Source organism: Peromyscus leucopus, chromosome 15 (assembly GCF_004664715.2).
Source record: "Peromyscus leucopus breed LL Stock chromosome 15, UCI_PerLeu_2.1, whole genome shotgun sequence".
Taxonomy (NCBI): Eukaryota; Metazoa; Chordata; class Mammalia; order Rodentia; family Cricetidae; genus Peromyscus; species Peromyscus leucopus.
The window spans coordinates 19,122,784-19,150,540 of record NC_051076.1 but is presented as its reverse complement, the minus strand read 5'-3'; the positions used below and the strand labels follow the sequence as shown (position 1 = coordinate 19,150,540).

The following is a 27,757-nucleotide window of genomic DNA, read 5'->3' as shown; positions in this document are numbered from 1 at the left end:
CTAGCTAGTTCTTATAACTTAACCCATTTCTATTAATCTATGTTTTGCCACATGGCCGTTTCATTACCGGTCTGCTGGCATCTTAATTCTCCTTAGGTGGTGCCTGGTATCGCTCTCTCCTCTCCTTTCTTCTCTTTGTATATCTGCTTGGATTTCCCACCTGCCTCTAAGCTGCCTTACCATAGGCCAATGCAACTTTATTTATCAACTAATCAGAGCAACACATCTTCACAGCATACAGAAAGACATCCCACAGCAAACTGTACGATTTTCCTGGTGGAATTTTTAGGGTCGCTTATGTGCACAATTAGATCATCTGCAAATAAAGATACTTTGGCTCCTCCCTTTCTAGTTTGTATCCCCTTGATCTTCTTCAGTTGTCTTAATGCTCTAGCTAAGACTTCAAGTAGTACTGTATGGAGAGAGTGGACATCCTTGTCTTGTTCCTGATTTTAGTAGAAATACTGTGAGTTTCTATCCATGTATAATGATACTGGCTGTGGGCTTGCTGTAAATTTTCTTTATTATGTTGAGGTATGTCCTTGTATGCCTAGACTCTCCAGGACTTTTGTCATGAAGGGGTGTTGATTTTGTCAAGGGCCTTTTCTGCATCTACTGAGATGATCATGTGGTTATTGTCTTCAGTCTGTTTATATGGTGGATTACATTTATTAATTTATTAATTGAACTATCCTTGCATCTCTGGGATGAAGCCTACTTGATTGTGGTAGATGATCATTTTGATGTATTCTTGGATTCAGTTTGCAAGTATTTTATTGAGAACGTTTGCATCTATGTTCATAAGAGAAGTTGGTCTGTAATTCTCTTTCTTTGTTGAGTCTTTATGTGGTTTACATATCAGGGTAACTATGCCTCATAAAAAGTATTGAGCAATGTTCCTTCTGTTTCTGTTTTGTAGAATAATCTGAGTATTGACATTAATTCTTTGAAAGTCTGGTATAATTCTGTGCTAAAACCACCTGGCCCAGGGTTTTTCTTTGGTTGGCAGACTTTAGTTATTGCTTCTAGGGGCTATAGGTCTGCTTACATGGCTTATTTGATCTTGATTTAACTTTTGTAAGTGCTATATATCAAGAAAATTATTCATTTCATTTAGACTTTCCAGTTTGGTGGAGTACAGGTTTTTAAAATACATCCTTATGATTCTCTGGATTTCCTCAGTGCCCTCTAATTTTGTTAATTTGGATCTTCTCTCTCCACCTTTTCGTAAATTTGGCTAAGGCTTTGTCAGTCTTAGTGATTTTTCGCAGAGACCCAACTCTTCATTTCCTGGACCTTCACTCTCCCTCCCCGACAACTCCATTCCCCAGTCTCATCCTCAGCTTTGTTGCTGACCTTCTGCTTTGTTTCCCTTCCTCTCTGCTCCCATCCCCAGGGGTCTACACAGATCCTGGCACACTCAGCTCTCCTTCATATGTGGACTCTCTCAGCTCCCCACCCCCTATTTGTAGTGTCAGCTCCCAAAACCTAGAAACATTTTCTATCCAGGACCCTCAGTGGCCACACCTGGCAGGATCTCAGAAGCATTCCCTACCAGGAAACCCAAAGCCACCAAACTTTGTTAATAACCATAGAAAGCAACAGAAACCAAGGAACAAACACCCACCCACAAAAGACAAGACTTGATGAATTACAATCATCCCAAATCCAGATGCTTCAAATTTACCATAAAAACACAATATCAGTCAAGGCAATATGTATCTACTTGACCCAAACAATCCTTCTATAGTAGGTCCTGAGAAGTTCAATATAGCTAAAGCATAAGACAAGGACAGTAAAACCTCTGTCATGAATATGTTCAAGTGCTGTGGGATGTCTTTCTATACGCTGTGAATATGTGTTGCTACCACTGGTTAACAAAGAAGCTGGTATAGCCAGGTGGGAAATCTAAGCAAAGATTTAGGGAGAAGAAAGGCAGAGTTGAAGAGATGCCATCAAGTCGCCCAAGGAGCAACATGCCAGCAGACTTTGTAACGCCACAGCTACATGGCAATGTATAGATTAACAGAAATCAGTTAATTTAAGATGAAAGAGCTAGCTAGCAAGAAGCCTGAGCCATTGACCAAACAGCTTGTAATTAATATTAAGCCTTTGAGTGATTATTTTATAAGCAGCTGCTGCCTGGGCAACCCGGGCAGGACAGAGAAACTTCAGTCTACATTTAAAGAGGATATGGATAAATCCATTAATGAAATTTATGAAAACACAGACAGACAGCAGAATGAAATGAAGAAAACTGTTCAAGACATGAAAGCAGAAATGGAATCAATCACACCCAAACTGAGGGAAATGTGGAAATGCAAAGTGTAGCAACTGGAACAGGCACCTCAGAGGCAAGTTTCCCCAACAGAGTTCATGAGATAGAAGAGAGTCTCAGGTGTTATAGACAAGACAGAAGAAATGGATACCTCCGTCAAAGAAAATGTCAAATCTGAAAAAAAAATCCAGGCACAAAACATGCAAGAAATCTGGGACACTATGAAAAGACCAAATCTATGAATAATAGGAGTAGAGGAAGGAGAAGAAACCTAGGCCAAAGGTGCAGAAAATATTTCAACAAAATCAGAAGAAAATTTCCCCAGCATAAATAAGGCAATAGCTAAAAGGTACAAGATGCATACAGAACATCAAATAGACTGGACCAGAAAAATTCCCCATGACAATAATTAAAACATTTAACGTACAGAACAAAGAAAGAAGATTATAAGCTGAATTTATTTTTAAAAAGCTATAATAAATCTGAAATGTGTTCATCTATCAAATTAGCTTTAAAATTTATTAAGTACTATTTATAAGGACTTATGTGGAGAAGTAGAATGCTCTCTTTGCCCCCTTCTATGTGTGTGTGTGTGTGTGTGTGTGTATGTGTGTGTGTGTATGTATGTGTATATATGTGATGTGATGTGTATGATGTATGTACATGTTCAAGTGAGTGGGCATATAGAGGCCAGGATTCATGTTGGATATTTTCCTCAGTTACTCTCCACCTTACTTCGTGAGATAGGTTTCTCACTGCACTTGGAGTTTATTGATTCAATTAATCTTGTGGACAGTGAGCTCTAGGGATCCACCTGTTCCCACCTCCTTAGCTCTGGGATTACTGATTCTATGATGTGTTGGGGTTTCCTAACTCAAGACCTTATGCCTGCTTGTGTGACAAGCCCTTTACCTAGGAGGTGTCTCCCCAGGCCTCCTCCTTTTTGCTGGTGCTGGAGATTAAATCCAAGGCCTTGCATATGTTAGGCTGTTGCTCTGCCATTGAGCTACATCAGTGGACCTGTTTTTATCTTTTAATTTTGAGACAGAATTTAATTAAGTTATCAGACTGGCTTTTAATGCAGTGTGTGGTATATGCTAGCTTTGAGCTTGCTACTGGAAAGCTTGGATTATAGGCTGCTTTTTAAGAAAACTTTGCTGTACAGTCTCAGAAGTTAGTAAGTAAAGCAGATAAACACACCAACACTTAGAAGTGTTTCTTTTTTGAAGGCAAAACATTTTTATGAAAGCTATTTCACTCCATAATAAAATGATTGGTATAATAAAGCAGTGTTCTTTAAAAACAGTAAAAACTGGTTTTTCCCATGAGATTAGAAATTAGTGTCATTGAATCAACTTAGTTTTCAGTAGTGGCTATCCACCTTTATTTTAAGTTACCCTGTTGGAATATATAGTCTACAGTTAACACATTTTTACCTACTTTTAGAATTATTCTTTTACATGATTGCTGTTTAGACTTCTATTTAAAAAATTGGTATTTATGCTACAGAACAGAACAGAGAGACTGTGCCCTTAGAGGACCAGCAGATTTAGTCACATCAGAAAGGACTTTCTTTATTTAATATGGTGTCTTCCATCTCTCCTCTTAACTCATTCCAGGTCTAGAAAGTAACTGCTTATTAAGAGGGACTGTGGACTTAAATCTCCCTTGTTGGGAATTCCATTTTATGCTTAGGAAAAGGTGAAGTCACATCCCTGAGCCTCTCACTCGGTTTTGCTCTGGAGTGATGTGCTGGCAGGGGGTGTTTGGAGCAGCAGGCACGGCTCAGAATGCTAGTGTGCAGGAAAGTCCTCATTAGGGAACTTCAAAGGTTGCTCTGCCTCGTCAGCAGTCTGGATTAGTCCTAGGAGGAGGCCAGAGGATAAGCCAGAAAAAGAACTCTGTCTCATGTGAAATCAGCTCTAACTGTGCACACAAGGTTTGGTCCAGTCCAGAGCTTCTGCTCCCGAAACCCATCAGTCCTTGTGTAATTCCTGACTGTTGTCTGACCTGCAGGACACTGAACTGAAAACAAAGCCAGGAGCTGTGGTGCACACCTTTCATTCCAGCCCCAAGGAGGCTGAGGCAGGAGAGTTTGAGACCAGCTGGATTTTCATTCGGAGACTTTGTGGGGATGGTATATGGGGGCCAGGAATTACCATTTCCATTACCATGCTAATCCAACTTGTCTTATTTAAGTAGAAATGCTTGGAAATCTGGTTTTAGGGCTATGGTAGGCCCAGACTCTTTCCAGACCTGGTGAATTCTAACTAGGATCTCCAATTCTACTGTATAGTAGCTGTTTTCTCAGAAATCCCTTTATTACCCAGTTAGTTTTCCAGGATCCGACAACCAGTCATCAGGAGTTGTCTGTGGTATGGCCTCTTGACAGTTTGTTTATGTCATGTATACTTCAGATTTGAGCCACAGGAAGTCAGCATATACACAGGGTTCATCTACTAATTATTTACACACACACACACACACACACACTCACACTTGGATTTCTGCATTGGAAGGAATGCTGTAGATCCTGTCACCAGAAAGTTTATCATCTAGGAAGCAGTGTAGCTAGACTTAGAGATTTGACTGTACTCACAAGTATCTTTTTACCTCCATCCTCAGCATGTTGAGAGCCATTGAAATGTTGCTCATATGTAATGTAAATAACTATACTGTATCAGTAACTGCTTACTGTATAAATAAAAAGTTTATTTTTAGCTCATAGTTTGGAGACTGAAAAATCTAAGATCTAGCTGTTCAGTTTCTGGTAGTGTTTTGGCTGTATCACAGATGGAAGGAAAAAGGACCAGGTGTGCGGGTGTGTGCGTGCTCATGCATGTGTGGTATAGCTTTATAGTAACTCACTATTGAGAGAAATAACTATGTATAAGACCATTGTTCATCTCTTCCATAGGTGGTGCCCATTGCCTCGAAAGTTGTAATGAGCTATCATCTTAGAAGGGCTAGTACCAGAATAGCACACAATTTGCAAACTTTCCATGGATGTAGAGAAAGAAGTCATTGACACATTTGGTATGAATTGATTAGTATAGCTGATGGGTGATGTTGATCTGCATGCTGTGAATGTATTGCTCTGATTGGTTGATAAATAAAATGCTGATTGGCCAGTAGCCAGGTGGGAAGTATAGGTGGGATAAACAGACAAGAATTCTGGGAAGAGGAAGGCTGAGTAAGGAGTTGCCAGCCAGACACAGAGGAAGCAAGATGTGAAGCAGAACTGAGTAAAGGTACCAAGCCACGTGGCTAAACATAAATAAGAATTATGGGTTAATTTAAGTGTAAGAGCTAGTCAGTAATAATCTTGAGCTAATGGCCATACAGTTTGTAAATAATCTAAGCCTCTGTGTGTTTACTTGGGCCCATCTGAGTGACTGGGACCAGCGGGTGAGAGAGATTTGTCCTGACTGCGGGCCAGGCCGGACATAGGAGAAAACTTTTAGCTATATATAGCCATTACTAAAAAAAAAAATTGGAGGTTCCTCAAAAAAACTAGAAATGGAATTGTTATACTATCCAGCAATTTCATTTGATATTTATGTAAAGGAAATGTAATCAACATACTACAGAGATACCTGTATTCCAGTGTTTATTGCAGCATGTTCACAGTACTCAAGATCTGGACCCAACTGATGGATGAATGCTTAAAGAAGATGTCACACACACACACACACACACACACACACACACACACACGATGTTATCAGACATAAGAATAATTAAATGCTGTCATTTGTGGTAACGTGGCTGGAACTTGAGGACAGTGTGCTTAGTGAAATACACCAGGCACAGAAAAACATTGTTCCCAGTCATTTGTGGAAGCTGAAAAGGTTCAGTTCATGGAATGGGAAAGACGAGGAGAAAAAGGGGAGAGGGAAGGGGAGAAATAGTGGTCACTAAAGTGGGAGAATGGGAGGGTAGAGAATCCAAAGGTGGCTGGGTAGGAGCAATTAGTCTGTAGTACACTAGGGTGACTGTAGTCCACCACAGTTTACCACATCTTTCAAAACCACTGATTAGTGTAGAATTGTTGCATGTGACAGGTCTTAGAAATGCTAGTTGCAGCATTAACTACCATTTACTAGTACATAGATATGCTGGTTGTTTTGCTGTTGTTGTTTATGGGTTTTACAACCCGTTACCATTGTAAATCTGCTTATTAGGCTTAGAAGAGTTTTTTCTATTTGGTTCAACTTTGGATGTTACCTGTTCTTATTTCCTGTTCCTGCCTGCCTTATGATCACCAAAGGAAGAATTCTGTCTTGCCAGAAACTTCCATGGCTAAAGCTGACTTGCAGGTCTGCTAGTTCTTTAGTGTTCCTGGACACCTGCTGGTTTGGCTTTGCTTAGTTCTTCTCTTTCAGCTTCCCTGGGTTCTACATTTACGATGTTCCTGGCATCTGTCTAATCTCACACTGTCAGAAGTAGAGCTGTGTTCATGCTCTCTCTCCTTCCTTTGCATGAATTTTAAAATCAGCTTGTTGATTAAAAATGGGTCTCTTTCATTGGGATAATATCAGATCAACCAAAGAACGTATACACACCCTTCCTTGGATTCATCACAATATGATTTATAACTTCAGAAGAGAGATGGGAACTTTTTGTATACTTTTTGCTCTTAAATCTAGGGCCTCATTCATCTTAGTTGTGTTCTTTTTACTTTTTAGTTTGACTCAAGGTCTCACAAAGCTGCCCACCCAAGCTTTAAACTCACTTTGTAACTCAGATAATCTGCCTGTGTTAGCTTACAGGCCAGTGCTAAAAAAAGCTAGGTTTGCCAGTTTCCAATTATTATACTAGTTTAAAGAATGTTTTAATTCATTCTTTGATGATTTCATGTATTTTGATCATATTTTCCCCTTCTCCAACTTCTTCCAGAGCATTCCCCACTTTCTTACCCACCCAACTTCATGTTCTTTCTCTCTTGAAAAGAAAAAAAATCTAAAATCAAACCAAAACACAAACAAAAAGAATGGAGTCAGATTTGCATTGGCAAACTACTCATGAGCAATGGGCCTGCATGGAAGAAAGCTGATTTTTCCCTCTGCCAGCAGCTATCAGTTACAAATAATTTCTTGGCTAGGGGTGGGACGTCGTGCCCACTTTTCTTCCTCCATGCTGAGATTTTGTCTGGCTTGAGCTTGTGCATGCTATTACAATTTTTGTGAATTAATTTTTGTATCTGCTCTATTGTATCTGGAAAAGGCTGTCGTTGAAGTCATCTACCAGTCTTCCCTCCCCCTCTGCTTAGGTCCCATTCATTACTGAGCACTTCAAAGTTCTCACTTTCTGCACCTTGGCCAATTGTGGGTCTGTGTGCTAATTACCATCTTACCAAAAAGAAGCAGCTTCTCTGATGAGGGTTGGGTACACACACTGGGTATAGCAATATGTCATTAGGAGTCATTTTATTGCTGTGTTCATTTATCAGAATAACAGTAATGGGTTTCTCTCTAGACATGATCTCTCTAGTCTCAGGTTCTTAGCCTCACTAACAGTGTCAGGTATGGGTTATGTTTCATGGAGTAGGCCTGAATCCAAGTTTTGGAAAGTGTTAGTTAATCCCATTATTGTATCAGTAGTATATCTTGCAGGCAGGTTGCTATTGTTATTGTAGTTCACAGGGTTTATAACTGGGTGAAATTGATGATTACTTTCCTTCTCCAGTAGCTTATAACACCTTCCAGCACTGAATGCTAGCCAGGAGAGGTGAAGCTTCTAGTTAGTACAGGCTCATTGTCTTCATGCTTCCTACCAGAGTTGTGTAGTGTCTTCAGCAGTAGTTGTGTGTGGGTAACCAGTAGCATTGCTAAGAGCCTGGAAATGTTTGAGGGGTAGTAGTCTATGGAGCCCTTTGATCAACTACTTAAAAAGATGTAACCATTTCCCGGAACTGGGGGTTTTATTTCGTAGCATGTGATTTCTAGTTGGGGTATTGTCTTCCCATTATATGCTAACTCCATTTAAACTTCTTTTATATACTTCAGGAAGCTTCTACAGTAGAAGGTTCCCATATGGCTTTTCAAAAAGCCTTTATTGTTAGTTATCCTTCCCTATACTGCCCCCTTTTCTGACCTTCCATTTACCACCCTTTTTAATCTTCCTGTTGTAATTTTCTCTTTATCCTTTTATAACAGTATATTCTTTTCTCCTTCCTTGGAAGACACCCCACTCCCATCCCCCCCACGCCACCCCAGTCCTTTACTAATTATAACCTCTGTGGATATTCTGAATGAAACACACGTATCTAAAGCATAAACACTAACATCCACATAGAAGGAAAAACATGCACTGTTCATCTATCTGGGACTGGGTTACTTCACTCAGGATTATTGTTTCTGATTCTATTTACCTGAAAATTTCATAATTTTGTTTTTCGTAACATCCAAATAATATTTCATTGTATAAATGTACTACTTTTTCATTATCCATTCATGAGTTGACAGGTGTCTTAGCTGTTTCCAATTTCTGGCTATTATAAAAAGAACAGCAGTAACATGGATAAGCAGGTATCTCTGTGGTAAGATGTAGAGTCCTTTGGATATGTGCCCAAGAGTGGTATAGCTGGATTGGAAGCTTTTTTGAGGAATCTCCAAACTGATTTCCATAGGCTGTCTTAATTACTTTTCTGTTGTATGATCAAGGCAACTTATAAAAGAAATGTTTAATTTGGGGCTTACAGTTTCAGAGGTTAGAACAGTTCGTGACCATCATGTCAAGGAGCATGGCAGCAGCCAGGCATGGCGTGGTCCTTGTTAAGTAGCTGAGAGTTTACGTCTTGAGACACAACCATAAGGCAGAGAGCTAACTGGAAGTGGTGTGGGTTTTTGAAACACACATCCTTCAACAAGGCTGCACCTCCTAATCCTTCTCAAACAGTTCCACCATCTGGGGACCAAGTGTTCGAACATAAGCACCCATGGAGACATTCTCATTCAAACCATCATAGTGCGGAGCCTGTGCCAGTTTGCACCTCCACCAGCACTGAGTGTTCCACTTTCTCCACAGCCGCACCAGCATCTGCTGTCATTTGTTTTGTTAGTCTTGGTCATTCTGATGGGGCTAGATGAAATCTCAAAATAGTTTGAATTTGCATTTCCCCGATGGCTTAGGATGCTGAACATTTTCTTTTAAATGCTTTTCAACCAGTTGTGAGAACTTTCCATGGAGTGCTATAATCCATTTTTAATCGGGTTATATGTTTTTTTGAAATTCAGTTTTTTAGTTCTTTGTATATACTATGTACTAACCTTATTAGATATATAATTGGTAGATTTTTTTCCCCATCCTGTAGGCTGCCTTTTTACTCAAATTGATGGCGTCTTTTGCTGTACAATACATTTTTGGTTTTATGAGGTCCCATTTATTATTTGTTAGTCTTAATGCCTATTCAGAAAGTCTATTACTTGGCCAAAGAGTTCAGAGATATTCTCTACTTTCTCTTACATTAGACTCAAGGTATCCAGTATTATGTTGAGGTCTTTAATCCATTTGGGATTGAGTTTTATGCAGGGAGTTAGATAAAAATTTATTTTCATTTTTCTAACATGGAGCTGTCCAGTTTGACCAGCACCAATTGTTGAAGATGCTGTTTTTTTTTTTCCAGTGTATATTTTTGGCTTCTTTGTTAGAAATCTGATAGCTGTATGTATGTGGACTTATGCCCAGGACTTCAGTTCTATTTCATTGATCAAAGTGTCTGTTTTTAGGCCAGTATCATTCTGTCTTGATTGTTATAGCTCTGTAGTACAGCTTAAAATAAGGCATGGTGATACTTTCAGCTGTTCTTTTATTTAGAATTTTTTTGCTTTGTTTTTGTTTTTTTGTATTTCCATATGAAGTTTAAGATTATATTTTCAATTTCTGTGAAGAATTGTGTTGGAATTTTGAAGAGGGTTGCATTGATTCTGAAGTTTTTGGTGTGATGGACAGCTTCGCAATATCTTTTTTTTTTTTTTTTTTTTTTTTTAACATTTTCTTGTGTTTGCTTTCTGAACATTGGTAGCCAGCTGACTCGAACTCACAGATCCCCTGGCTCCCTCCCGAGCTGGTTAACTGCGCCACCACCGCCCCGCCGCAATATCATTTTTTACCAATCTGTGAGCATGGGAGGCCTTCCATTTTTCTGATGATGTCTTCTTCAAATCTCTTAAAGTTTTAGTATACATATCTTTCACTTGCATAGTGAGTGAAAGTTATTTCAAGTTGTGCTATTTTATTTTTATTTTTTAGGTGAAAGGTGTTCCCCTGGTTTCTTGCTCAGTCCATTTGTCATTTGTATATAGAAAGGCTTCTGATTTCTGTGTATTAATTTTGTGTCCTGCTACTTTTCTGAAAGTGTTTATGAGCTGTAGGAATTTCCTGGTGGAATTTTTAGTGTCACTTATGTGCACAACCAGATCATCTGCAAATAAAGATACTTTGCCTCCTCCCTTTCAGGTTTGTATCCCCTTGATCTCCTTCAGTGTCTTAATGCTCCAGCTAAGACTTCAAGTAGTACTGTATGGAGAGAGTGGACATCCTTGTCTTGTTCCTGATTTTAGTACAAATACTGTGAATTTCTTTCCATGTATCATGGTATTAGCCTGTAGGCTTGCTGTAAATTTTCTTCATTATGTTGAGGTATGTCCTTGTATGCCTAGACTCTCCAGGACTTTTGTCATGAAGGGTGTTGATTTTGTGAAGGGCCTTTTCTGTATCTAATGAGATGATCATGTGGCTATTGTCTTTCAGTCTGTTTATATGGTGGATTACACTTATTAATTTATTAATTGAACTATCCTTGCATCTCTGGGATGAAGCTACTTGATTATGGTAGATGATCTTTTTGATGTATTCTTGGATTCAGTTTGCAAGTAATTTATGTTTATAAGGGATATTAGTCTATATTTTTCTTTTCTGTTGTTTCTTTGTGTAGTGTTGTTATCTGGGTAATAGTGATTTCATAAAAGAATCTGGAAATGTTTCTTCCATTCCTGTTGACGTTAGTCATCTAGCCCTGTATTTTTTTTTTTTTTTTTTAACAAGTTAAGCTTTTAAATTGCTGAGATTTATTCTTTTTATTTCACTAAGGGTTATGGGTCTGTTTAAATTCTTTATTTTATCTTGTTGATTTAACTTTGATTAGTTTGTATATGTATTAAAAAATCCATTCATTTATTTTAAGTTTTCCAGTTTGGTAGAATACAGATTTTTAAAGTATTTTATTATGGTTCTCTGAATTTCCTCAGTGTCTGTTATAATCTCTTCCTTTCCATCTCTAATTTTATTAATTTGTATTCTCTCTTTTTGTTAATTTGGCTAAAGGCTTGTCAAGCTTGTTGATTTTCTTTTCAAAGAATTAACTCAGTTTCATTGATTCTTAGTATTTATTCTCCATTTCCCTTTCATTAATTTCAGCCCTGAGTTTATTTTTCCCTGTCTACTCTTTTTGGTGGTTGTTTATTTTTGTTTTTCTAAAGCTTTCAAGTGTATTATTAAGTTACAAATATATTTCCATCTTCTTTTATATAGGTACTTAATACTAAGAATTTTCTTTTTAGAACTCCTCTTATTTTCATAGATGTTGTGTTTACATTTTCATTCAGTTCTATACATTTTTAATTTCCTTTTTGATTTCCACATTGACTTAGTTTTCATTCATTAGTCATTTGTTTAGTTTCAGTTATTTTGTGCACTTTCTGCTGTTTCTATTGTTGACACTCAGCTTTAATCCGTGATGGTCAGATAGGATGCAGGATGTTATTTAAATTTTCCTATATTTGTTGAGATTTGCTTTTTATCCTAATATGTGTTTAATTTTTGGAATAATTTCTATAGGCCGTTTAGAAGAAAGTATATTTTTCAGTGTTTGGGTGAATATTCTGTAGATGTTTATTACTTGTATTATTTAACTTCAGAGTTTCTTTATTTAGTTTTTGTCTAGATCACCTTTCTATTGGTGAAAGTGAAGTATTGAAGTTGCTCATTATCACTCTTAGGGTCAATATATGATTTTAGATGTAATAGTGCTTTTTTGAATTGGGGTTCTCTTGTTTTGGTGTACAGATATTTAGAATTGTAATATCCTCCTGGTGGTTTTTTCCTTGAATGAGTATGTAGTGTATTTCTCTATCTCCTCTCATTAATTTTGGATTGAATTCTGTTTTGTTAGATACTGAAATAGCTATGCTTGCTTGCTTCAACTTGGTTTTGTTTGCTTGAAGTATCCTTTTTTCATCCTTTTTACTGTAAGGTGGTATCTGTTCTGATGCTGTGGTGTGCTTCTTGGGAGACAGCAGAAAGAGGGACCCTGTTTCCTAATCCAGTCTATTAGTCTGTGTATTTGGGGGAACCAAGACCATTAGTATTGAGAGTAGTGAACAGTGTTTAGTAATTCTCATTATTGTTGTTACATTCTTTAGGACTCTTTGGTCAACTGTTCTAGGATTACTTCTTTATTGCACCTTCTTTGATGTAGTTAACTATTTCCTTAGATTGATGCTTTCCTTCTGGTGGCCTCTGTACAGCTGGATTGTTGAACACAAATTCCTTAAATTTGTGTTTATCATGAAACAGTTTTCTTTCTTTTTCAACTATGACTGATTCTTTGCTGGGTATGGTAGTCTGGGCTGACTCCTACAGTCTCTTAGGGCTTGTAGTACACCAGTCCAGGCCCTTCTGGCTTTCAGAGTATCCATTGGAAAGTCACGTGTTATTCTAATGGGGTAGTTCTTTTAAGGGACTTGGTCTTTTCCTCTTGCAGCTTTTTAATAGACTTTCTTTGTGCCATACATTTAATATTTGATTATTATGTATTGAAGGGAGTTATTATCTTGTCTTATCTGTTTGGTGGTCTGTATATTTTGCATCATGATAGGCTTCTCTTTTTTAAGACTGGGGAAATTTTCTTGTATGATTTCATTAAAAATATTTTTTTGTGCCTTTCACTGGTGTTTCTCCCCCTTCCTCTATACCTATGTTGATAGATAGGTAGGTAGGTAGGTAGGTAGGTAGGTAGGTAGATAGATAGATAGATAGACTAGATAGATAGATTTGGTCCTTTCTGAATATCTCGGATTTCTTGGATGTTTTGTTCTTGAATTTTTTTTTCATTTAACATTTTCTTTGACCACATGATCCATTTCTTCTACCTTGTCTTCAAGGCCTGACATTCTCTTTGTGAGTCTCTTGGTGAGACTTTCCTCATAGTGTTTTGACTTCTTGAATTCATTTTGAATTTTATATCAGTTTGAGTTTTCCTTAGCAATTCTATTTTTTTGTTAAAATTCTATTTTTTATATCTTAAATTGTTTTTATGAGTTTATTCTATTGTGTTTTTATGGTCTTCATTAAGCATCAGTTCATATGCTTTTTAAGGGCCATGAACATGCTCAGAATTGTTATTTTGGAATCTTTGCCTTGTGTTTCATCTGAATTGCTTTTCTCATGGAATATGCCAGTCTGCATGTCAGTTTCTGGAGGAAGGCTATTGTCTTAGTTGTTCGTGTTTACAGTGGCATCTATGCATCTCGAGTTAGGACACTGTGGTGTTTCTGTGGTGTGAATATCTGGCCATGCCTCTGTTGGATGAGTATCAGGTCTTTGTTTGCTATTGTCCCAGTCTGTCAATGGAACCAGTTGAATGATGCCTGATTTCCAGTCTTGGAGGCACTCTGAGTCTCAGGGTTTGTAAAACGTCTGGTAGATGAGCAACAAGTAGAGAGGGTCTGCCATTGCATGCAGTAGTCTCTCTCTGGGTGTCTGGGTTGGACTCCATGACATCCCAGGGACCTGCATGGGGAGGGTGACTGTGAGTAGGGCTGGCTGGTGGGCTGACCCCAGAAGGTCATTCTAGCATTTCCCTAAGCTCGAAGTTCTGGTTCTGGTTCAGACTTGAGGCTAGTCCAGAGGATGCAGTGGGTGGCGTTGCTACTAGTACTTACTTGTTTGTTGAGACAGAGTCTCATGTAGCTCAGGTTGACCTCCAACTTTAAATGTAGCCAAAGATGGTCTTGAACTCCCCTCTGCCCCCCACCCCCACACAGAGTGCTGGAATAGAAAGGCATTACCGCCACCTCACTGGGCTTTTTTCAAGTCATTATTTTATATACTTTTAGTATGCAGCTATCCTTCTACCCCAAAGATAAAGCTTAGAGTCTTCACACTGAGCTCTTTACTTCCTTGAGTTTATGGATTCTTTAGCTTTAAATCTTTAGGCATTACTCTTACTTGCATAAAAATCCTGAAGTGTGTAATGGGCTGTAGTTTTTCCATTCTTGTGTCTCTGTCTAATCCTATTCTGCTCATCCTGGATTCATAGAATTCTTTAAAATATTGTTTTTGATCAACTGATGTTAGTCTTTTTTGTTTTGTTTTGTATTATTATGGTTTATCCCTTTAAAATATATATTTTGTCATTTCATGAGATTGAGGTGAGAAGTAAGTTAAAGCATTTACCTTCTCAAAACAGTCTATAAATAATAACTTAAAAGGAAAATACCAAAGTCAGTTTTCAGGCTTGCTTTTAACACTGGTGTTTTTACCCTCTGAGAACCCAGTCCTTCCCAGTCCTGAGTCTGCTTATCATTCATAAATATCTTCAGTCCTTTGCTCTAGATCCTGGGTATTTTTGCTACTTTGGGTTTCTGGTCTGTAGCTGCATCCTGTTTGACCTATATGAAGTCAAGTTCAAAGAACTCTCTTACTTTTCTTTGCCTCTGGGTTTTAAGTAGCACACTGGAGTCACATCAGGTTCAACATTATCAAGAACTCCCATTAAAAGGCATCAAACTTAATGTGGGATCAAACTGAAGACTTTGAGCTCCTTTCTTTAAAAGGCTAATCTTGGTTTCCAGCTTTTGATCTCCAAATGTAGTGGGATTGAAGTTTCCGCCCGCCGTTCTCCCCCACTCACTAGTACAGCAGTGATGTTGAAACAGGAGCTTTCAGGACATCTGTTAGAGGACAGCTGTCGCCCTAATCCACGTGACATAATCATACTGACAGAAAGGGAAGAGATTGCCTACCTTTCTTTTTCAAATTTACTTTTCAAACATGAGAAGAAAATAAGCTCATTCTTAATGCAAACATCTCTCCAGGGCAAATATTTTCTGTGGCTTTTACAAGCTAAGTTTAAAAATGCAAAGATCCTAAACAGGTAATTATTTCCTTTGATGTATTTTGTTTCTACCAGCTCAATGTGCAGGCTCACCTCTGGCATGGATATCTGATAGGAGCATTTCTGTCAGTTAAATACCTTTTCCACCTATCAATTATGGTGTTTGTTTTTTGGGTTTTGTTTTTGTTTTTTGTTTTGTAGTCAGAAAAACCATGAAAATAAATTATTTTTAAAAACTCTTACAAGAAATACATAACCATGGGAAACAATAAAGGGCAAGATACAGTTGAAGTTCAGCGGCTCTGGGAGTTAAGAATCTTCTCTCTACAACACATTCGTGCCAGTTACTGCTTGACTTAACGCTGGGTTTTCCTTTTTGCTTTCAGGAAAACCTTTAACTTACGCCCTGGGTGTTACCTGTCCACAGTTTCCTGGTGGCTCACCGCTTCTGCCTGCTCCAGCCTTGCTCCGGCAGCTTCCAGGCTTCTGGGCTTCAGAGCTTGCTGTGAAAGCTTGCTGCTTTGGCCTGCTACCCCTGCTTCAGGTGTCAAAAGCTTTTAATTAGCTTGCTTCCTCTAATTACCTGGTTCCTTATGTGTCCGCAGAGTCTAGAACAGGGCCCGAAAGGGGAGAATACCTGTAGGCAATCCTCTTTCTTTAAAGACTCTTGCTCAGCTCTCCCGAGACTCCTGGGAGAAGAATCTAAACTTAGTGCATGATTTGCCTTTGATAGTGCCAGTCTGTAGTCCAAAGGACCCACAGGTGTGGGCATGTTGTCATTTATAATCTGGGTCTGTTTAATGGGTTGCTACCCAGGATGTACCAGTTTTAAATATTTTGCCTATTGCTGCTCTCTATATAAATTACATATCAAGAGCACACTTCTGGCTGCTTAGTAAATGGTTGTAGTGATTTTAGATTTTAGTTTGCTCCTTAAAATTTTTTAATTAATTAATTTTTTTTGGCAGTGCTGGGAATTGAACCCAGGGTCTCCTGTATGTGAGGCCAGTCCTGCCACAGAGCCACACCCCTGACCCTAAAATTCCTTTAGCAATATAATTGATCATTCACAGAATAGTTGTTCAGTTTCCTTGTTTGTTTGAGACAGTGTCTTTCTCTGTAGTGCATGCTGGCACGCTGGCCTGGAATGTAGTGTGTAGCCCAGGCTGTCCTCCAATTTGTTTATTTGTTGTTGAGATATAATCTTGGTGTATAGCTCTGGCTGTATTGGAACTCTCTATGTAGACCAGGCTAGTCTTGAACTTGAAGCTATCCTCTTGCCCCTTCCTCCCAAGTGCTGGGGTTATAGGCATGCTTTACCATGACAGACTAGTTTACTGTTTTTTTTTAAGTGGGGATGATGGAGCACCCTTCAGATTAGGGTAGAGATGAAATGAATAGCATATGTAGTGTGCTTAGCATGTGTAGTACACGTACGTACAGTACAATTTCTTCAGAAATAAGTGTTTTTAGTTTTATTAATAAAAATAATGGTAGGTGCTATATAAGAGAAACTTAAGAGAAATATGTAAGAGAATAAATGGTCAATAGTAACACAACAATAATTCCTATTTTCAAAGGTGAGACTTTGAAAGCTCTGGTAGGGGAGCAGTGTGAGCTAGATTATAGGCTCCATAAATCATACAAAAGATGGATTATCACTAGCATTATTTCTAGATTTCATCACCCATGTAGTAGTGTACTTGCAGATGAGAATATTGATCCCTTATAATGTTCCCTATATATTTACCTACATGAGTTACAAAGCATTCATCTCTCCAGAATGTATTTACTGAGTACCTGTTGACTCTCAGGCACTAACCATGTGTTGGTAAATAGAAGTGGTAGAAATCCCTACACCCAAAGAGCTTGTGGGGCAAACAGTAAGTATTGTACATAGTTAGACTATGTGTGTGTGTGTGTGTGTGTGTGTGTGTGTGTGTGTGTGTGTATATATATATATATATATATTAAGTAATTATGAGAATTAAGAAGAAAGGGAAGCAAAAAATGTAATAGAAAGTCCCAAAGGACAGAGTGGCATTTCAGTGAGGAAGTGAGAGGACAGGCTCAGAGGCCCTGTGGAGGTAAAGTGTTCTCTAGGTCTTGGGGAGAACAAGACCAAGTCCCAAGGTGGGATCGTGCAAGGTGAGCAGAAGTGAGCTGAACGGTGAGGAGTAGAGGCCAGGGAGGTTAGTAGGCCTTAGAGTTTATGGTAAGGACTTTGGCTTTTCTTTTTAACTTTAAGGGAGATAGAAAATCACTAGAAGTTTGGAGCAAAAGAATGATGTCATCTGAAGTACATTTAAGCGTGCTGTTTTTGTACTGTTGAGAATAGATTATGACTGAAGACAGGTAGAAAGGTCAGGTAAGGTATGTCGGCAAGGTATATTGGGGCAGAAGAGAAGATATGGTGACTTTTGACTTCAGAGGTAGGCTAGGTTTCTGAATACCATACAAAACATGCAGAACTGCTTCGATATTGAAATCTTATGTAACAGAGTGTGGTCATTCTTAGAAGCTATAGCTACACACAATGATACACAGGTTGTGTTCAACAGCCAGTTGGTATATTTGCCACATGCTGATCATTTCTGTACTGTTACAGGTTTTCTAGGAATGGTTGCTAGGAATTATTAAAATCATCTCTGATGTTTTAGAAATGTATCTTTTTTTGTAACTTTTAGCCCATACTAATGCACTTTTTTGATTTGTGTGTGTGTGTGTGTGTGTGTGTGTGTGTGTGTGTGTGTGTTGGGAATGGAATCTAGAGCCTTGTGTATGCTGTGCAAGTGCTCTACTACTGAGCTACATACCCTACTCTAAGGAAGAATGTTGTAACGTGCTGCCCTAGTTAGGATTTCTATTGCCGGGAAGAGACACCATGACCACTGCGACACTTACAGGGGAGACCATTAATTGAGGTGCCACTTACAGTTCAGAGGTTCAGTCCATTATCATCATGGTGGAACATAGCAGCGTGCAGGCAGACATGGTGCTGGAGAGGGAGCTCAGAGTTCTACATCTTGCAGGCAACAGGAAGTGAACTGAGACACTGGGTTTGGCTTGAGCTCATGAGACCTCAAATCCCACCCCGACAGTGACACACTTCCTCCAACAAGGCCACACCTACTCCAACAAAGCCACACCTCCTAGTAGTGCCACTCCCTTGGGGGGGCATGTTCTTTCACACCACCACACATGCCATCCCTCATGTGCCACTTGAACATACAGGATCCAAAGTGGGAGTTCTGAGAGAACATTATTTTTGATTTTCTACTGCCATGAAGAGGGAAATCATTTGTAGTGTGAACAGAGAGGAACAGATCAATAATCACCTTGGGAGCTTCATAATCTTTTTTCATCGTGGTGTTAATATGATAATTCAGGAATGTTTCCTGAGCTCACTGTTACTTCTCTAAACCACATTTCATTCTGGAGAAGTTTTTAGGCAGCTCGTGAAACTCCTTTAAGGTGTACTGTGCAGTAGCATGGTATTCCCTACTGCCATGCACATTGTAGACTCAGGCTCTTGTTGGTCCTTATTGTACACTACCACACATCTAGTGTGTGTTCATGTTGTGACCAAGATGAAGGGTGTGTGTACTCCACAGAAGAGTTAGAAAGGTAAATAAAAATCTTACCTCTTTGAAAAACTTTAGATGTAGTTTCATCTTTTAGTATTTTGGTGTCTGTCCTCTAATGTATGGCATAGAAATTTATGATTTATTTTACGTGTATATATATCTATATGAAAAATAATTATGATCTACAATGTTTTATAAATTTATGTTTCACATCATATGGTGAGCTTGAGCTTTTCTCTATTAAATTAGTATTCTTAACATTTCTTTGGTCACATGAATAATTCTCTTTTGGTTTACTATATCTTGTCCATTTCCTCTTTAAGAATATTTAAGTCTTTTCTAGTATTTTACTACTGAAAACCATACTGTGTTGATTATTGTGACTTACCTTTTATTTGTATGTAGGTTTTTTTAATTGAGGACATTTCTGTGTATGTGTATAGTGTCAAAGTTATAAACTTAAAGCTAGAAATTGAAGAGCTGTTGCTCACTTTAGTGCTGAAGGGATTGTAAGACATACTGGCTGGCCTGTAGTAGTGGTAGATGAACAAGAGGTGGTTAGGAGATGGGGAGAGTGGGTGCTTAAGATAAAGGTATAGGGGGCTGGAGAGGTGGCTCATAGGTTAAGAGCACCAGCTGCTCTTCCAGAGGTCCTGAGTTCAATTCCCAGCACCCACCTGGTGGCTCACAACCATCTGTAATGAGATCTGGCACCCTCTTCTGTATACATAATAAACAAATAAATCTTTAGAAAAAAAGATAATGGTATAGACGCATGGTCACAGCTCACATCTCTTGAACAATTTACTGGACCCTGTAGTAAGTGCTTTATATGCATAGTAATTATTTTGATCTTTACTACATCTAAGTAAGGTAAGTACATTTATTAAACTCACCATTGATGAGAAAACTGAAACATTGGAAAGCAACTCTTTAAAGAAAAAACCTAGAGTTAGACAGTTAAATGATAAAACCAAGATTTGAAACCAGTAGTCTGGCTTCAGATCCCATATTGCCGCCACCTTCCTCACCCCCCCAGTAAGTGCTGGCTAGGTGTAGAAGTGTGGGGTGGGTGCTGCACACTAGTACTGCCAACCTCTTCTGTGGAGCTGCACAAGCCAAGGTGCTTTGAGTCCAGCATTCTGGGAGTCTAAGAAGGTGATGGAGTGCACCTTCTTACACATCACCCCGCAAGGCCGACAGCAGCACTGCACAACACACCTGTCCATGCTTCTCAGTGAAACTTTATTTTGGCTTTTCAAGACAGTTTCTCTGTAGTCCTGGCTGTCCTGGATCTCGCTCTGTAGACCAGGACTCACAGAGAGCTGCCTGTCTCTGCCTCCCGAGTGCTGGGGTCAAAGTCGTGCATCACCATTCCCTGGCTAAGCATGTTTGTTTTTACAGTAAGAGAGTTTAACAACAACAACAACAACAACAACAACAAAACGACCCAAAACAAAAACTAATAATCTGGTTTCAGCACACACTGCTAAGTGAGTTATGAAATGCTTTGGTTTTTGGAAGTGCATTTGAGAGATGGTAGAGCTGTGTGAAATCTTAGCACAATGCCCAGCATTTAGACTCTTGGATGTGTGTTGCTGGGCAGATGGAGGGTAGAGGACATCTTGGCAGTTAGTTCTTGTCTTCTGCCTTGTTGATGCAGGGTCTCTTGTTTCTGCTGCCGTACTGTGTCCTCCAGACCACTTGTCCTGGAAGCTTCTGGGCGATTCTCCTATCCATATCCCCATCTCGCCTTAGGAATCTTGAGATTACAGATGTACACCACCAAATCAGGCTTTTTACATGGGTTACAAGGATCTATTGAGCTCAGTTTGCTAGGCTTGCTAGTGTGACTCAATTTTTTTTTTTTTTTCTTTTTTTGGTTTTTCGAGACAGGGTTTCTCTGTGTAGTTTTTGCACCTTTCCTGGAACTCACTTTGTAGACGAGGCTGGCCCTGAACTCACAGAGATCCTCCTGCCTCTGCCTCCTGAGTGCTGGGATTAAAGATGTGCTCCACCACCGCCCGGCTTGGCTCATTTTTTTACTGAGCCATCTTCCTGACACATCCTCCACAATTTTATTTGATGATGTAACTTTTTTTTTTTTTTTCAAGACAGGGTTTCTCTGTGTAGCTTTGCACCTTTTCCTGGAACTCACTTGGTAGCCCAGGCTGGCCTCGAACTCACAGAGATCCGCCTGGCTCTGCCTCCCGAGTGCTGGGATTAAAGGTGTGCACCACCACCGCCCGGCTTGATGATGTAACTTTATGGCAGCTACTGAGAAATGTTATGCAATAATTTGTATCTTGTCAACATATTACTTTAATGACTGTCCCATCTAGGTACAAATTTATTAAGTGCCCTTAATATGTACATTTGGTATTAAAACTTACTTAAAAATTAGAGCTTGAATTTAAACCTTTTTTTTAGCCTTGGAAATTCTCCCTTGAATTGTAAAGATCTGTACACATGTTCTTCCCTGCATGTTAGGATACTGTGTTGTTAGCTTCAAATTACTATAACAAAATACCTCAAATAATTCACTTATGAAAAGGGAAATTTATCTTGGCTTATGGTTTTGGAGATTTCAGTGTGTAATCAATTAGCTCTCTGCTTTTGGGCCTGTGGTGAAGTAGCATATTGTTCTGGGAGTGTGTGGCAAAATAAAACTATCCACCTGATAGGAAGAAAGGAGGGGGAAATAATGAAGTCAGTTTAGGGTCCCACAGACCCCAACAACTTAAAGGCACAAAACTGTTACTAAGACGTTAAGCCTTCTGTCATCCAAAGGGGACCAAACCTTTACCATCACAGAGACCTTTGAGGGCACCTCGTATCCAAACTAAAGCAAAGAGTGATTGTTTTCTCCACTGGTGCCTCAGTTACTGGAAGTGTTGGTGAATATCTGCCTGCCTTTTCTGTAGTTTAGTTTCAGCCCTGTAACAAACCCAGCAAGCTGGATGGAAGAGCCCTAAAGAGATTATCTAGTTAAATGGAAACAACGTGGAAACAGAAATGGAATCAGTTTGTTGACAGTGAGAGTAGTCTTATCTGCACTTGGCAGTATTTTGATCTGTAACTGGATATATGCAATACAGAAGCATCTACTGCTTTTTATTGTTGGGAAGGATGTGTGTGGTCCACAGTTTGTAAAACTGTTAGCCGTAATTGGTCTTGGGTGGGAGTTGGGGGAGGAAGGGAAAGAATGAGTTGGAATACACGCATAGTGGGGAAGAGTGTGTGGAGTGAAGAGCACCATCACCTTCAGTTCACTTCCTAGTGCTTGATTCCCACAGAACATCTCTCCTTTGGGCCCCGCAGTCCCTGTGTCATCGTCTGGAATCTGGCAGGCACTGTCTCTTAAGATCTGCTGCTTTCTGTTGTGCATCTTGGTCAGTTTCTTAGTAATAGATGATGAGTTTAAATTTCTGGGCAGGAAACTTGGAAAGGAAGATAATAAGCAGCAGACACTGTTCACAAATAAAATGACTTGTTTGACATATGTTAACTAATATAAATTTTAATTTGACATTTAATTTAGGATCTTAGAATTGAGCGGCATTGAAATAATTGATAATTGGTATTTTTTTCTTACAGAGAGGAAAATGGAAAATGGAAAAAGTATTTTTTTGTTTTTGGCCATGCTTTAAAAGTTGTATTTCCTTTTATCTTTTCTAGGTTGCTGTAGTTAAACTAAAAAATGCAGATAAAGTATTTGCCATGAAAATTCTGAACAAGTGGGAAATGCTGAAAAGAGCTGAGGTGAGTCTTTATTCTTTGTAAAATTGATGGCACTGGGTTGGAGTACTTTTGTGAGCTTATGCATTGTCTGAATACATAGCAAGGCAGACACAGATTATTAGTGCATTTAATTATTTCACCAAAATTAACGTTGTGTGTTTGTAAAAATGTAATTTCAAAATGAGAGAAGAAAGACTATCAGAACCAGCCACGCCACCTGCAGAATGTATCGGTGTAAAGGGGGCCTGTGGAGTGCCTTAGTGGAGGGAGGTTTGATCCCTGGAACCTGTGGTGGAAAGAGAAAGCTGACAGCAGAAAGTTATTCTCTGACCTCCACAACAAGTGTGCACCATGGCACCTAAGCACCTGCATACATGTGTACACACTTATGCACACACACACATACGACAAGCATTCAAGAAAGATAAAAAGGTAGAAGAACTATGAAGTGCTCTTAACCAGTGGTTTTGCCAGGGTTGCCTCCAGTTTATGTAAAGGGATGTTGAAATGATCTTAGGATAATTTTTACATGAAAGGATTTTCTAGATTGTGTGTATGTTACAACAACCTTCCAAATTAAACTTATTTCGTGGAAATCCTGGGCATGGGGTGGGGAATACCATTAAACTTTGGAAGTTATTGCTTAAATAAATGTTTTATTAACTCTGTGAACTTAAGCATACTTGCCACATACAGATATTATCAAATGATTTTTTGTTAGTTATATTAAAAACATTTTTTACTGACTGCATAAGAATTTCCGTGTCTCTCTTTTTTTGTGTGGCCATCAAATATATGTTAAACTATATACTTGAAAGTAAATAAAAGCTGCTGGATCCAGCTTTTATTTAGGAGGTAGAAAGAAAAAGATTAAGAATTCCAGTTTATCTTTAGTTAGATAACAAGTTCAAGGCTAGCGTGCGCACACATACATACACACAAAAGAAAACAAAAACAAAAAAAAAACCACCACCAACAACAACACACCCTAGATGACTAAAAACAGTGAATTTGATACCTTGTCATAAAAAATGGAAAATCTTATTAAAATTCCATTTATTTTTCAAAATGAATATCTTAGACTTTAATATTCTTTTATCTGAAAAATTTCTCTGTAACAGCATTTTGTGAAGGAGAGAAGCCTTTATTCTTATTCCCAGTGAATGAGAAGCCAACTAGATATAATCATTAGTATACTTGGGTTTTTGACTGCTCTCATCGGTTGTTATGTGTGCCTAAGTGTGCGCGCGTGTGTGCGTGTGCATGTGCGTGTGTGTGTGTGTGTGTGTGTGTGTGTGTGTGTGTGTGTGTGCACATGTGCATGCACATACAGGTACATGATATGTATGTATGAGTATAGGCATGTACCTGCCGTGAAGCACGTGTGTGGAGGTCATGGGACAGTTTTCAGGAGGTTATTTTTATCCCCCCACCCCCAGCTCCTGGGATCTAGGGACTAGACTCAGTCATCAGACTTGAATGGCAAGCACTTTTTGCTGGCTGAGCTATCTTGAAGGCACTATGCATATAGTTTTGATGGCTGTATAGGATTGCTAATTTGATGAATTTGATTTTATGAATGTTCTAAAGAGTCATGTGACAGCTTTGTAGAATTATTATTTATGTATGGACTTTATTTAACTTCTGTTTCAGCACAGGAATTCTTGTTGCTCATTATCCCAGTAATCTATTAAGGTTGAAATTTAAAGAACATAATACTGAATACAGAAAAATGTAAAAGTGTATGAAAGTTAAATCACTCTGGCAAGCGAAATGTGTACAGAGAGACTTTTCTCTGTCCCACAGCCATTTCCAAATAATCACTCACAGGCTTGTATTAATTATAGATGCTTGGGCAGTAGTTCAGGCTTATTACTAACTAGCTCTTACACTTAAATTAACCTATTAATCTATTCATTGCCACAAGGTCTGTGGCTTACTGGCCCTCCACGTCCTGCTTCTTGGACTGCCCACAGGATCTGTCTCGACCCCACCCTCCTCCTTTGTGTCCTAGTTGATTCTTCATCTCACTCCCCCTGTCTTGCCATAGGCCGAAACAACTTTATTACTGACCAATGAGAGAAGTACATATTCACAAAACAGCTATTAAGTAAGAATTACAGTAATCTATTTGTATTTCGTAAAATTAGAGAAAATACTAACCTTATTTTGGTGAGTCTAAAGTTTTGTATCTAATTTACTTTCTATTACAACTAAGGAAAACTATAATTATAACTATTTAGTCTTCAACTCCATCAAAGACCCCAGAAGGGTAAATTGTTACCTAACAATGGACTTCAAGTTGCCTGGACAGTCACCTAAAGTTCCTCTACAACATTGGGTCATCCCACTCTGTCCTAAAGCCTAGGATGCCTGACAGACTTTCCTGTGAAGCAGAGAATTCTGAAGGGCTGTCCTACCTTGTTTTGGCAAAGTTTGGCAGTCACCTTTCTGGTGTCCTGCTGATCCAGTTTGGACAGTAACTGTCAGCAATTAAAGCAAGGGATGTTCTTGGCCCACATGGCCAGCTTTTGACATAAAGAAAAATTCAATATGGATTTTCTTCAGTGCCCATCATCCTCTTTGAAGTAATTGGTCCTGCCAGGAGCAGATGTGTCTCACTGTGGAGAAAAATGTTTGGTTAAAATTTGAAAATCAGCCATGTGATGGTGGCAGCACAGGCCTTTAGGCCCAGCACTCAGGAGACAGGGCAGGCAGATCTCTGAGTTCAAAGCCAGCTTGGTCTACAGAGCAAGTTCTAGGACAACTAGGGCTACATAGAGAAACCCTGTCTCATAGAAACAAAATAAAAGAAAAAAGCCCTCAGAATATGTTGGGAAAATGAGCAGCTAAATCTTAGTTCTGCAGTCCTAGTAACCCCATGCACATGTTATGTTGTAAAGTGTTGGTTTGTTGAGAGAGTGTCATGTTTCTTAGCTAACCAAGGATGACTTTAAACTTGATCTGCTTGCTTTCTCCTCTTAAGCACTATGATTACAGGCATATACTACCATGCCTTGTTCATTGTGTTTTTAGAGACCCAAATCATGGAGGGAATGAAAATTTTTTTCTTTCCTTCAGAAAATATGATTGAATTCCTAGAGCACCCCCACACCACCAGAGTGTCCATTTATCATGGTTTAATATTGATGAAGAACAGATTTTCTTGACAGGACCACTGTTGATACTTGGTCATTTCCTATGCAAGCTGTTCTGTGCATTGTGTGGTAAAGTACCCTGGCTTCTCTTTACTAGATACTGGTAGTATCTTTCCCAATTGGCATAAGCAGCTGAGGGCAAAGTACATTAAGCAGAATGTCTGCACTATGCCTTATATCTAGACCTACTATCTGTGCTTTAAAAAGAATAGCTTCATGGTTAAACACTTATGAATAGATCATATAATGCTTGAGACTATTTTTATAAAGTGTGTGTGCGCACACACCAGTGGAACTGAGGGATGGTGTGTGAGTGTAATAAAATAAGATTGGGTAATAAAATAATTGTTATAATTGAGTAACAGTACTTTGGGTGGAGGAATTTAGTCAGACTCTCTACTTCTGTATACGTTTGAAATTATATATCATAGTTTATTATATATATTTATCTTTTAAAACTTTTTTTTACTAAGCAATTCAAGATAGATTAGAACTTAAAGTTAAATTTGTTGTTTTGACTAAAGTCTTCAGAGTTTTGTTTAGTTTGGAATTTTCAATCAAGTGAAGCTCCAGTTACTTACTAGATTCTAACTGGATTGTCTTTAAAATTCCAGATCACTGTCATTGTAAGATAAAGCCAGGAAAGGGGTTTCCTGGGCTCTCCAGCCTTCTTAAATATTAAGTGGAAACCATACTTTGAGGTCAGTTAAGTCATAGAGCAGGACTTAGTAGTAAGTAGGTAACATGATTCTGTCTTCTTCCTAAAGCAAAATGTTATAGATTTTAGCAACTTAACTGACAGTTTAAGTCATTATTTCAGATGGATTATATTTACTAGTTTTAGTGTTTTCTCAGATAGTGCTATTTAATTCTGTTTTCCAAATAAGTCCTGTGTGTATATACATGAGGTTACTAGGGATAGTTGTAGAATAATCTGTTTCATGTATCATGGCTACTTAATCTTCCTTATGGATAACCAGTATCAACTGTAAGAGCTGAGGATATAACCCACAAGCACAAATACTATCTAGCATGTACAAGATCCTAAGTTCAGTCTTATCATAAAACACAACACAAAAGTCAAAAGCACCTGCTAATGTCCATTTTCTGTGTCTTTAAAAATGGAAAAGTGGATATGGCAAAGCTGGACATTTGTATCATCTAGGTAATAGGTTGGTTGGTCTGTGTTTAAGCTAAATAATTCTGTGCTTTTCCTGGATTGTTTTGGACTCTAGCAATTTTAAAAACTATTAAGCATTTTAGACTGTGGTACAGATTTTGAGCAGTTGCTTGGAAAGTGTTTTGTGTTTGTGTGAAGTATTCTTGGAAGCATTTCCTTTCCCTTTCAGACAGCGTGCTTTCGTGAAGAGAGGGACGTCCTGGTGAACGGAGACAACAAGTGGATAACAACCCTGCACTACGCTTTCCAGGACGACAACAACCTAGTAAGAGATGCTTTTGTGATCTGAGTCTTATTTAAATAGAAAAAACAAACACTGCATTTCACCGAGGGAGTTGTACAGTGGTATGAGAATTATTTGTCTGAGAAATTTGATGCTTTTTTGTTGTTGTTGAATTTGCTTATGCCTTTAAATAAGAAATCCCAAACTCAATCCAGGCTGTTTTAATTTCCTTCAGTTAAATGCTGTAGGAGACGGTTCAGGGGTTTTGTTTTTTTTATGACTCTCCCAGTGTATTTTATTAGTAGTGTTCTGCTTCTGAAAACTTGACACACTTTCCAATGTGACCATGTGCTGTATTAAGTTGAGCTACATTTATATGATATCATAGAGCACTTCACAAAAGCTTGGGGGGAACTTAGAGAAAACTTGACATATCAGAATCTGTACCACCTGAGTATAAATAAGAATGA

General features: G+C 38.6%; 1 protein-coding gene across 21 annotated transcripts in view; it reads left to right on the top strand.

The window, feature by feature from the left end:
- Positions 1-27,757, top strand: part of Cdc42bpa (CDC42 binding protein kinase alpha) — a 209,066-nt gene that overhangs the window by 47,611 nt on the left and 133,698 nt on the right. For 20 of the 21 annotated variants that reach the window (XM_028865457.2, XM_028865461.2, XM_028865471.2 and 17 more), the window contains exons 3-4: positions 22,664-22,747; positions 27,234-27,329. In XM_028865457.2, the coding sequence (XP_028721290.1) occupies positions 22,664-22,747; positions 27,234-27,329 (180 nt within the window). Of the gene's footprint in view, positions 1-15,784; positions 15,943-22,663; positions 22,748-27,233; positions 27,330-27,757 lie in introns of all 21 variants that reach the window. The other variant, XM_028865473.2, reaches the window with a different exon arrangement.